General features: G+C 41.1%; 1 protein-coding gene across 2 annotated transcripts in view; it reads left to right on the forward strand.

Annotated features, from left to right (window-relative positions):
- RPS6KA2 (ribosomal protein S6 kinase A2) overlaps window positions 1–13,432 on the forward strand; it is a 460,482-nt gene that overhangs the window by 164,694 nt on the left and 282,356 nt on the right. Inside the window, exon 1 of one of the 2 annotated variants that reach the window (XM_025216519.1) lies at window positions 6,129–6,227. The exons of the other annotated variant lie outside the window; for it this stretch is intronic. Coding sequence (XP_025072304.1) covers window positions 6,129–6,227 — 99 coding nt within the window. Of the gene's footprint in view, window positions 1–6,128; window positions 6,228–13,432 lie in introns of those variants that run through there. 2 annotated transcript variants of the gene reach the window in all.

Genomic DNA, 13,432 nt, shown 5'->3' on the forward strand with positions numbered 1-13,432 from the left:
GCACGTGACAGAAAGATCTTGGCTCTAAATTACTCATTGGTATGATCTATTTAGGGAATGCATAGACAAGCGAGGAAAGTGGTGGGAGAAAGGGATGAAATGGACAGGTTTTTTTTCTTATTGCCCAGAGGAGAGAGAAATGCGCTGGAATGCTGAAGATTGGGAATCTGTTCCTAGCTGTGCCACTGACCTGCATGGTGACCTTAGGCAAGTCATTTCCCCTTTCTGTGCCATCTGTAATGGGGTAGGGTGGAGGAGGAGGAGGGGGAGGTAACAACAGCAATCTTCTTTGTGAATAGTATAAGATGGAGAGGTGAAAAGCAGACAGCTAAGGTGGGGACAGAGATTACACATAAACTAGTTTAAGTGATCAGAAACTGGTTTAAACCTGTAACAGAACAGATGTTCAGGGCACATAAACCAGTTTGAAAGTGGCTGAAGCTGGGATGAGATAAACCTAGTTGAATGTAGTATCAGACTTAACTGATTTGGTTTATGCAATGTCTGTCCCAGACCCCTTGCTGGTTTAAGTTAAATTAGACTCCCCCAGCATCCCAGCATGCTCTCTAGGCTGTACAGGGTTCTCTGCTCCATAGCAGGGCTGGCCCCTCCCCTCTGCTCCCTGGCTGCAGCTCCAGAAGAAACTGCAGGCTGCTCCCTCTCTTCCCCCTCACCACTCCCTGCTAAGCAGGAATTCCCCTCTCCCCTCTGCTTTGCTGAGAAGTGTCTGTGTATTAGCTAGCAGACCACAATCTGGTTCTGGTCCGTGCTGTGGCAGATGGGACAAAGGCAGAATCAACAGGTAGCTGGTAATGTCCCTCTGTTTTCTTAATGGCGTGATTAAACACTGTTATCAATTCCCTGCCTGGCCACGCTCTCCCCCATCTCAGTACTGTAGAAGGGAAGGGAGGGCTGTTCTAGTGGTCCCCAGCTTCTAGCATGAGCCACTGCAGGCATGTGCCTGCATGTCTGGGATGTCTGTACAGTTACAACCTGATTTAGCCTATCCAGGTTAGACTAACTTGCAAAGATTGAATCAATTCAGGCTCAAGCTTTTTGAATGTCTATCCCTAGCCCTACAATTCTGGTTTCATTTTTTTAACCTTATCCTTATTATTATTTCCTGTCCCTAACCCTTGTGTAATTGTTATTGTCTAAACCTAGCCTTATACATTTCCATATTTTTCTGTTCAGCTGGTGAAGTTACCCTTACAGTACTCCCTCACAACCTGTAAGAATCATTCTGGGTATGTAATGGCTGACACAAATTATTCCACATACTCTGTTGGGGCATGTTTCTGGGCCCCAGTGGACCTCTTTTTAGGCTAGTGTGGCTCTGTATAGAAGTGGGAGTGTAGCAGTTAGTAACATTGGCGTCTGAATTTGCACTCAGATTTGACCACACCAGTTTGATATACTCATCAAAATCCACCCTGTATTTTGAAGAAGAACATGCAGTGAAGCTACATACTGAAGAAACACAAGCTGTATGGAAATCTGCCCACTGCTTTGGCACAACATACATGACCAGGAAGTAGTAATTATTGAAAGTGTCACATAACATATAATCACCTTGGGGAAGTTATTGTTCTTTATTTTGCTTATTGAATGCTCCTGGAACACCTGTTTTAATCCTGATACTCAAAGAGGCATAAAGAATAGTGGTTATTTTACTATTTCTATACCATAGTCTCCTTTAACCTATATTGTGGTACTCTCATTCCTTTCTGTAAACCATATATTCCTAATCTTATTTGGTCTTTATATGGAAACCCTTAATTTATTTTCTTTCTCTAGAGCCTTTTTATTTTTCCTATACATTTTTTGAGAAGGGCCAATCATAACTGAATGCATAATTCAAGGTAAGGGAATGTCATCATTGTATATGCTTTCAGTATTATTCTGACACAATTTTAATGCAGCTCAACATCTGATTTGCTTTTTATTTTAGTTATTCATCACTTCACCTTGAAATTTTTCATTGTGTTGGCCTGCCCAATGGTATCTGAGGACTTACCCATTGATAAGTCCCTTGCATTCATGGCCAATAATAAAATCTTTCTTGTTCTAAAAGGAATATGTTTGGGATGGTAACACTGGTATCATATAAAGCATGTAACATCTTTTTGTGATTATCTCTTGCTTTGCTAAAATAGCAGAATCACTGTAGCTTTATACAGTGATTTAAGATTCACATACCAGTATTTCAAAGCCAATAAGGACTTATTATCATGGTCACAGGGTTAGACCTCTAGCATAACATAGGGCATAGAATTTCTCCCAGTAATTCCTGCCCCAAACCTAAAGCTTGCAGTTGAGGCATAAGTCTCAGACTTGCATATTCTTTCTTTTAAATAATTAGCCTTGTTTCTTTGTCTCTAGTGGTTTGTGTGACACCTGCCACTAACATAATTTTAGGATCTACTTTACCATACATTGTTTTAATTCCTGAATGTAAGAATCCTAGATCTGCATCCAGAGGCCCCTGTGGCTTGACTTTTACTAACCTGGATATGTTCCATCTACAGCAACAGGAAGGGTCACGCTATTCCTGGTAGTAAGATTATTAGGAATTTCCCAAGCAATTTGCATCAACAAACATCCATTCTCCCTCTGAGTTTCCTTTCTAACTTTCTGTTTTGGGGTTGAGTCCCAGATCCGATTACATTTTAGTCTTGACCTTGCTCCTGTTAAAATGAATGAAGTTTACCATTTAACTTAAATGAGAGCAGGGTAATTTCATTTTTCTTTCTTACTGCATGTTACAGCAATTACTGTTCTAGTTTAGAAACCATAAGTCAGAATAAAAAATAAATAAATAATACTGCTGAGTCTAAGTGTGTCATTTGACTCTTCCTCTCCCCCCCACTTTCTTTGTTTATTCTTGCTTTAAACATAGCCATTTGGTGGATTTCATTTTTATCCAAGGTCCTTGGTAGTAACATTACTCAGAGGGAAGCTGATAAATAATTTACTGCCATGAATTTCTAAGTGCAATGAATTTTTCACATTGTAGGTGATCTGGTACTTGCATGTTTATAAACATAATAATGAATGTTCCAATTTAATCTAATTTATTTCTTGGCTTGTACCTTTTTATTAGAGTTATTGAGCAAACTGGATGTTGTCTTGCTTGCTGAAAGTTATGGGCTTGCTGTTCTGAGACCTGAATTTTATTCATTCCTTTTTCTGAATCAAAGTTAAATGCTGTGACCTGGAAGCACGGGAGGTGAACATAATACTTTTTTAATCTACCTTTTCTTTTTTCCTGTGCTTATCCTTTGTGGGTTTTTTTTTCTTTTGGTTAGTTTCTTGTATTGATCTTTTTATATTTTAATTTTTTATTTCAAGTTGATTGTTCAAGCTATTAGTCAGCCAATGTGTCTTCTACCCTGTGTCTTTGCCCTTATATAGGCAACTGAGTGCCAGGAATCGGACTCCTCCCTGTCCGCTTCCTTTCACTTTTCTCCCCCTCCTCCCTCACCCCACTAATTTTCTAACTATCTGCTCACAAGCATGTGCAAAGGCATAGGTCAGTTCTCTCTTGGATGAGAGAAAGTAAAGCATCAAAGGATAGTGATTAATCTGATAGTTAAATTGTCGATGCATTTTGAATGTAGGAACATGCTTTAATATTTATTTTGGGGGAGCGGAGGTAAGGAGCATAATTTTCAACAAATTAAGAAAGAGTACTTGGTAAATGACAGTTTAGGTCATGATCTCTGAAGCTGATGGCAGATCAAACATATTTAATGGCCTTCATTGATGACTGCAAGATGCTGTGTTTTTAGATTACGAAATACAAAATAGAATGGGAAGGCAGTGACAAAACTCATACCAAAATAGTAATGGCTGTGCTTAACGGTAGGACTGTTCGGGTGCTTTAAGTTTTTTGTACAAGCAGGATAACTTTCTATGCCTTAAGAGCTGGGTAATACTCATTACCTTTGCATGCAAAACAGGAGGGTAGGACCTAAAAAGGTTTTCCTTTGTGTGTTACGGAAAGATATGATAAAGCTCAGCAATTCTATCTTTTATGTCTTTTACCTAATTCTTCAAACCCAACATGGTTTATATATTTAAAATATGTATATGTTGACCACAACCTCCTCTCTTCCCCTCTTTCTGCCCCTGATCACAACATTAGTTCTAAATGTTGTCATCCCTGGGAAGACTTATGCTTCTCCTTGAGTGGTCCAGGACATGCCTTCTTACAGGTATGAGGAATTTCATGGAAATAAGATAAAGAGAAAGGTAATAAGAGGATTATTAGGCATGCAGGAGAGGTAGAGCAACCGAATGGGAAAAACGGCAGAATAAAGGTCACAGTGTGAAGTGGTTACCTTAGGCCAGGTCTACATAACAGATTTTTGCTGGCACAATTATGTCAGTCAGGGCTATACAGAGGTGTGATCCTTGAGTGACATAACTGTGCTAGCAAAAACCCTTAGTGTCAGTGCAGCTATAATTACACAACAGCACGTGAGTCTGATAGCATGTTTTGTTGGTAAGGGTGGTTTCAGTTTCCTGTTACAAAGTACAGCTGTGCTGGTAATCGCTTCTCCCCAGTATTGTACACCAGAACTCCTATACTGTGATAGCACCTCTACGCTAGCCAGAGCCCAAACTGTGGAGGACCTTGGGTGCATGGCAGTTTGAATTTGTTGTAGAAGATGAAAAGAAGCCAGTGCAGGAAATGGGAGGATGAAAAGAAGAACCTGATCAGAGCAATGGGGAAAATAGATGATTCTCCCAACTATGTTCTGGATTCCACAAGGTCCTTACTAGGGTGCCAGAAGGTACGGTTGAAGAAGGTTGCAGTCACAGATAGTGGCTAGATTAAAAAAAATAGAATAGGAGGCTGTAACACTTGCAAGCCAGCACAAAATCAATATATTTCTTTTTAATATGGGCTGACTGTTGTGGTGCAAGTCTTCCAGCCTCTGACAGTCTTCCCCAATGTTGTATTGTCATTGTTCTCTTATAGCTGGTTCAGGTGACTCAAAATAAATCACTGGGATTGTTTACTTGCCATATGAGGACAAGGGGGGAAAACCACGTCTTGATACTCTTTAGTAGTTGTAAAGGAAGGGCAAACAAGGACAACTTGACCAAACCGCAAGTGGTGGACGCAGAAACATTTTGGATCACCTTGGCGTTCAGTTTGTTTTAATAAGAACCTAAAAATCGTGCTGAAAAGCTGTAGTTTTGCATGCTTCTGGTATAATCAGAACCTTAACATTACTGCTTTGCATATCCTTGGAGAGAAGGATTGTAGCCTCCCGTCACAATATGACAATGATCATAATACTTCAGAATTATAAACAGCTTTCTAGTTTCAAAGAACTGTATGAACATGGGCTATTTTTATGTAAAGTCTGTGGATAATCTGTCATCTCTGCCTTGTGCACAAGGGAATATATAATTTCTGGTTAGGGTAAAAAAATCTCAATGTCAGATTTAAAAAAAAGGTATCCCACAAACTAAATCAAGTTTCAAATGCTTCTCTCCTTGCGGTGGGTTTATGGTGTCTCTCTTCCATCCTTTCCCAAGAGAATCTTTTATGAGTGCTTAATTCATCTCTAATCTGGCCAGGATGGTAAAACAGTAGTTATGACTGTGTTGAAATTCCAGGCTAAAAACAGAAGTGCAGCATGCACTGATTTACAAAGTAGGAAACTGAAAAAAGACTAAAGGAACAAGAGTGCAAGCAATAGGCACATCTAATATTTATCTCCAACCTGCTATGCCTGGGATGTGGGAGCTGTCATCTGCCGGAGCTTATTATGTATGCAGCAAAAGCAGAGTCTGATTGGATGTAGTAGGACCTAAGGCAAGGGAGGGAGGGAGTGGAAAGAGAGTTCAGCTTGCAGCACCGAAATGTAAACAGTGGAAAGCAAGACAGAGTATAAAGCTTTTATGCTCGGAGCCGCAAGCACCGCACTGCCAACCCTGATGGTTGTTGCAATACACTTTCTGTGCATCTAGCTGTATAAGACTCAATGAAGAGAAGCAGATACTTATGAGAATCTCTCTTCTGTGGATATAAATAAGGGGCAATTGGGATGCATTAGCTCTCTCTGACGCGGGAGCTCCTTCCTGCTCTGCGCTGGGCTTCTGACGGGGCAATGGAAATGAACATGAAGAAGTTCACAGTGCGTAGGTTCTTCTCGGTTTATCTCCGCAAGAAGTCTCGCTCCAAGAGCTCAAGTTTAAGCAGATTTGAGGTAATTTTTTTAAAATTAAGTTTGTTATATGCAGCAAATGCTATTCTGTGCTGCTTATGTATATAGGAGAGGATGCCTGCACTTGCTGACACAATAAGCTGTTAAAGGTGCTCTTTCTCTATAGGTGATGAGGATTACATTGATACTGCTTTGCTTCGATGTCACTCAGCACTTTTCTTGGCAGTATCCTGTATCTTGCAAAATCTGTTTAATGTGTCACTTAGGCTAATTTTGTCACTGTAGCATGTGAGAAGGAAACCTGATTCAGGACATCCATGAAGTTGAAAGAAATAATTGCCATTCACCTAAATTGGCACAAACAGCACCAAAATCTATAGCAACCTCTCATCCTACTTGTCCTGCCCCACCCACACATTAAGCTACTTCAGTTTAGGGTTTCCGCTTAATTCAGTTTTCTGCTTTACTTCCTAATTATTCCATACCGGCTAGGAATTGTCCTTGCCTGCCTGCCTAGAGAGTCTCTTTTGTGCCAAGTGTTTTACATTCAGTTTTTCTCTAGTCCACGCATCCTGGCATTTCCTGGCATTTTTCACTTATTGATAAGGAGTTTATCTTTGGTGGGGTCAGCAGGAGAGACAGGGAAGCAATTTCAAATGAACTCACAACATGATTTAGCAGTCTCAAGAGAGGAAATGCATTTTGAATGAAAAAAAGTATTAATATCCAAGAATGTGTGAAGGAAGATAGAATCAGATTTTCTGTTTCCTTTCTTTGGCATTGTTCTTGAGCCCTGGCATTTGAGCTGTGAATAGTCGGCATGAAGTGAGATCAGTTGAATAAACGTCAGTTTTATTTATGTCACTCACTTTATCATTGCAGATAATCTGCAACCCCTTTATTTAAACAAACATATGTAGAGGCCTGATCCTCCTCCTCTCTCTCATTTGTTTTGTGCCTCCATATTTCCAGTAACATTAGTGGAGTAGTTGCTCTTGGGGTTTTCTGTTGTTTTTGTTTTGTGTAGCTTTTTCTCCAGCGTACCTCAGAGGAGGACCAAGTTTATAATAGGAGAATGCATTTAATTCCCTTAGTGTTGTACCTTGGGTGTCAGGGAAATGAACATAAAGTTCTTGATATGTCATTGCTTAAGCAGGGCACAGATAAAGATTTCAATTCAAATAATAATAAAACATCTATCCCTTGCTATTGCTTGCCTAGCTTATTTCACCCATTCTTAGCCATTTACACAATAGAAAACCATGAACAAGCTAATGTTGGTATCAAACGATGAGCTACAGGATGCCAACACCCCTGCCTTCTGCAGCTGTGTACCCAAATTTTGTCAGTCCTAATGCAAATAGACACACCTTGCAACACACCATGGAAGTTATCAAATTCATGCTCCTTCAGAGCAAATGCAATGTTAGTCCAGAGCTGTGGATCTTACACTACAGATTTCTACTGTAAGGACAAACAAGAGCATCTTGACTGATCATAAGTGCCAGGGTCAAGCAGGAAAGGTGATTTCTGAGGTAACAGTCCCACCAGGGACATTGCCATGGGTCTATCAGGAGCAGTTTCTATTCCACTAATGACCTAGTTTTCTGCACAGTCTGACTCTGACCAGCACAACTCTAAATTTACAACAGTTCAAACACACATATTTTTTTTAAAGGCTTTAAAACTCCTTTCAGCCATAGCTATCACATTATATCGACTGGATTCCTCTTTAAATCCCTGTAGGTAGGATGTTGTCTTGAAATGGTTTAGTTTATCAAATTTAAAATGATCTTGTTTGTGAAGCGGCTCAAAAGAAATGTTACAACCCATCTAAGTTTGGAGTATTACATCTATTCCCCTTCTCCCCCTTTCTTTACTTGGCAGTAATAACCCACTTTATGCAAAGTGACTCAGTATTATAATGCAACAGGGAATAGGGGTTGTTCCAACCAGGAAGAAAAAATGATTCATAAAATCTGTTCTGCTATTTAAGCGTGAAAATCATCAGAGATGTTCCTATTTAGAGGAAAAACCAAACTTGAACACCAAACACCTCTGTGAATGTGCCTCCTTTAGTCCTTCTGTATGTAAATTTGTAATTGTGAGCAAATTAGCATTCATCAACCAAATTTTACGTGTAAAGAAGCCTTCTCAGTCAGCAGATATCTAGACACAGGAATGTTCTTCCTTCAAACAGGTAGACATTTTATAAAGAAAGACAGTACTAGGTCAGTGCATGGAAATTACCATGAGCAAAAATATAAACTTAAGGGAAGGAATTTAGAGAAAAATGCACACAGCAGTGTTCTGCTTACTGGCTTGCAGTTAAGGCACCTAGTTCTCCACCCTCCCACCAGATACTTTTATCTCCAACTAATTTATATTTTTAAACTACAGCAGATAGATAGATTAAGATTAAAGTAACATCCGGTCTATTAACTAAGGTTTTATTGATCATTTTATCCACCCCGTTATGCTTGTGCTGCTGTTCCTTTGTTTAAGCCTAGCTGTATGAGATTTGTAGCTCTACAGATCAGAGGTATAGATGCAGAAAATGACTTTGCAAGACAGCCTGAAACTTGACCTTTACTTAATTAACTCAGTTCACCAATATCACTTTAGCTGAGAGAGAACAAATAGGATAATGATTTGGATGTTGGATTTTACACTCCAGGATGAGTTTAGATAATGAGGACCAACTTTGTTATAAATAAAAACATGCATTTTGTGTGTGTGTGTGTGTGTGTGTGTGTGTGTGTGTGTGTGTGTGTGTGTGTGTGGGGTGGGGTGGGGGTTGGTTTGTTTGTTTATTTTAATTGTATCGAACATGCATACTTTGTATGATTCTGAAGAAACCTGGGTGAAATTTTAAATTGTCTACATGTTTAGTTTTGAAGCTTATTATTTTTCAATATACTGGCCTTCATATATAAGATGTTTTGGGATGTAATGTTTTAATCAGAGAGAGAGAATTTTTGCCATTGTACATGTGCACACAGTTCTTATTGAAATCCACTGAAAATCCATTGAAGGCAATGGGAATTGCATGTGTGTGTCTGAGAGCAGAGTTTTGTTTATAGTTCTGACTGAGTGTCAAAGAGCATAAATGGAAAACCATCAGGAGAAAGTGCGCACATCTCAGATCTGCTAAAGACTTTGAGCCCCAACGGAATGTGTCTTACAGCAGGGACGAATATCCCTTGATTTATAAATAAAAAGTTAAATACACCATTCTACTAAAACAAACGAGGAAAGAGCTTGGCAAGCAAAGAATTTAATTATAATATTTACTCCAATGATGGAGGAGCCCTTCTCATTTTTAAACATTGCTGAAGAAAATGGAAAAACTAAAATTTATTTTCCAGGAACGAGCAAATAATCACCATCTTCCTTTTGAGTTTGAAACTCTACCTTTCATCCCTAATAATGTGTACCTGTCTTAATTTGTGGTTTGTAGTCTATTTAGAGCACTATACCCCAGTCTGAATCCATAATTGTGAAAACATAAGTACATCCTGAAACCAAAACCCTATCAGGGTTGGCACTTGTAATGTTTATATGACTGCCAAACCACACTCTGTACCCTAATGTACAGTCTTTTGGCCCAATTCCCTGCTGTCTAGAACCAAGCTTAACCATTCAGAGTATTTCCAAATAAGAACACTAGCTTCTTCCATTCCTTTTGCAATGGCTTGAGGAAAGGATGTATGCCTGGATAGTGATATTAAGGATGTAGTGTGCCCATGCTGAATCTCATTGGCCATGTCTGCAGGTAAATTTACCATGCCTGGGCATGGTGCCCTTTAGTGTGCAGCACAGCTTCGTGCAAGGTCTTCCTAAGCTGGAAGCAACATACCTGTAGTGTAAGAGTGAAATTATGTGTTACAGTTAAACCATACTGGGCACGTCCAGATGAGTGTAGCTTTGCAGTATGTAGCAAACACGTCTGCAGCGCCACATACCGCACAGTCAGTTGTTCTCTGTGTTGCAAGGGTGCACTGCCTGTGTGCGCGCCGCTCTGCTTTTTTTTTCCATGGGTGTTTTTTGGCCACTGGATATCCAGGGGTCTAAAAACCCCATGGAAAAAAGAAGCGGAGCAGCGCACACATGAGCAACGTGTGCTGCTGAAAAGCAGAGCCTGGCTGCCTGTAGCCATGCTGCAGCTGCCAGCCAGGCTCCACCTGGCAGGATTGCCACTACTGCAGCCCCAGGAGGCACCCAAGACCGCGAAACCTCAGTGCTGGCCCCAGCCTCCCCTATCACCCCTGGGCTAACTTGCCAAGTGCCAAAGTGTGCGTGGTACAGGCATTCCCCAGGGACAAGTAGCTGCGATGCAAGGTACGCCACTGCTACTTGTCCCTGGGGAACCAAATGTCCACACTTATCTGGATACAGCCACTAAGGGCATTTAAAATATGAATCTCCATGTGTTAAATCTCACTGACTTATGCTAGGTGCCCTCTGAGTGTCTCAAAGTTACGCCACTTTAGGTGAGAGCTAACTCTGGGCTGGGCTACCTAGCTCATGTTGGGATAAATTTAGTCTGCTCCACAGAGGTCAAATGAGCAATTTACAGTCCTCCAGCATCCCAAGGTGCACCACTTGCAGTGCCTCTCCCTATCCAGAGCTGGAATAGAGCCCAGATGTCCTGGCCATGCCACTGCTTACCAGCCCTCTAGTAGCATATCAGAGCTGTGCAGGCAAGACACAGTTTTAACCCTTAACGTGCAAGCACTCACATCATGTTCTAACTTTAACACTGCTTAGACCATACTAAAATTGTGGAATATGAAGTGTAACGTGAATTCACCCTAACTGGGATGGTGGGAGCGGGGATAACTGGGGCAGCAACTCTGGGCTCTGCCTTTGGAAGGGGTGCACAATAGCCACACCAATGCCAGCTGTGAACAACCAGTACTGCCCTGTGTGTGACCAGTGCCCAGGATGTGGAACCACCATGCTGTCTCTCTGCCATGTAGTCTTGTCCATGCAGTGGCACAGCCAACCTGACTGGGGGAGAGGGGGGAGGGCAGGTATTTGGCAATGTCACTCAGCAGTGCTGTTGGGCCCATCTGAAATGCCACGTGGATGCTGTTACACTTCATCCAGTGTAGGAAGGTGTCTGTATGGAACAATGCATCCAGTTTATTATGTAGACACAGCCACAACTTCTCTGTGTTTATGGAAAAGAAGAGAATGGAAAAAGACTCATCCTATCTGTTAGGAGTACTGAGCAAATCAGAACAACTCCTGGGTGAGACAGTCCTAGCTGACAGTTTTGTAGAGCTGTTGTCTGGGTAATCACCTACTCTTTCAGAGTGGTGGAGGGAAGAGAAGGTTTACATCAGCCATTTATTCTCCTACCCCCATTTGAACATTATAAATATTATGACACCTTTACTGCCTCCCCAATTGGCCCAGTCATCAGAAAGATTCTCCTTCAGTATCTTTCTACTGTAGGAATTTGATTAAATTTGAAGGGCCTTAGCACGGGCAAGGGGAAAAGATATAATGGGATGGCTGTGTACGGGGCTGGGACCCAACAGAAATGAGAACTTTGCCTTCCAAGCAGCTATGCTAGTCCAAACTGTAATCTGGGCCTAGAGTGCTACTGGTTTTTATTTTAAGCAGAACCTTGCCGTTCCAACAGAACTTTCACTGGAAATGGTTCTCAGGTCCCGATGGCATGGATGGGGAAACAAAAGGCACCTCCTGAAGTGCCAAGGGCCGAGGACTCACCTGGGATGTGGAAGACCTCAGTTGAAGTTTTTGCTCTTCCTGGCTCACATCAGGAACGTGACTCTCACATTTCTGGGTAAACCCAACATTCCAGGACAGCACTGCATGTCCTGTGCATGTCCTATGTGTATGTGAGTTTTAACTGCAAAAGATCTCAGTTTTATCCTAGTTCCAAGGTGGAAAAAGCTTTGAAATCTTTAAAAACTTCATCACATAAGAAACCATTTTCTACATAGCTGTATTCCTAATAGTCCTATTCTAAATTGTGCCTCAATACTTCCAAGATTTGCTAAATGATGGTAGCTTCAGGGTACATGAAAGTAGAGAACTAATAGACCATTCAGCCCACCTCTGTCCAGGATTCCTCCTACTATAAAGGAGAGCTGAGAGTGGGAGATTCAGTTTAATTGACCTATATTAGGTGTTGCTTATGTTACCAATACCCAATATCCTTGCACTACCATCATTCTTTGCTTTGGTGGAGGATATTCTCTCTTCTGGCACTCCTAATTTACTCTACATCTGTCATAACAAAGCATCATAGAGCTAATGCCCAATCTTTTGAGTTGTTTTTTATGTGACTTGCTAACTATGTTTCCAGTTCTTTATGCCACTTCATAAATCCAGTTTGATACTTTTTTATGTCATAGTAAGTAGATACTCTGAGCTGTCTGACACTTTTGGAATATTGGTTGTAGTGTAACTCTTTGGGAGTTTTAGAGATAATTGTGGCAAGGTGCTTTTCCAGAGGTAGCTGTGAAGCCCCTGGAGTCCCTGCAGCCCCCACTTTGTGGACAGTCACCCCCTCAAGATGTCTGCCATGCCTTAATGTTAGTTATCTTAATGAGGGAGGGTGTCCCAGGGCTTCCTAAATTGTTCTTCCAAATGACCATCAGGTGCATATGGTCTCTGCCTCATGGGTTAATTGCGAGGCTGCATTGCTTCGAGTGGGAGATTCAGTTTAATTGACCTATATTAGGTGTTGCTTATGTTACCAATACCCAATATCCTTGCACTACCATCATTCTTTGCTTTGGTGGAGGATATTCTCTCTTCTGGCACTCCTAATTTACTCTACATCTGTCATAACAAAGCATCATAGAGCTAATGCCCAATCTTTTGAGTTGTTTTTTATGTGACTTGCTAACTATGTTTCCAGTTCTTTATGCCACTTCATAAATCCAGTTTGATACTTTTTTATGTCATAGTAAGTAGATACTCTGAGCTGTCTGACACTTTTGGAATATTGGTTGTAGTGTAACTCTTTGGGAGTTTTAGAGATAATTGTGGCAAGGTGCTTTTCCAGAGGTAGCTGTGAAGCCCCTGGAGTCCCTGCAGCCCCCACTTTGTGGACAGTCACCCCCTCAAGATGTCTGCCATGCCTTAATGTTAGTTATCTTAATGAGGGAGGGTGTCCCAGGGCTTCCTAAATTGTTCTTCCAAATGACCATCAGGTGCATATGGTCTCTGCCTCATGGGTTAATTGCGAGGCTGCATTGCTTCCC

The sequence above is a fragment of the Alligator sinensis genome, unplaced genomic scaffold (genome assembly GCF_000455745.1).
Source record: "Alligator sinensis unplaced genomic scaffold, ASM45574v1 scaffold832_2, whole genome shotgun sequence".
Lineage (NCBI taxonomy): Eukaryota > Metazoa > Chordata > Crocodylia > Alligatoridae > Alligator > Alligator sinensis.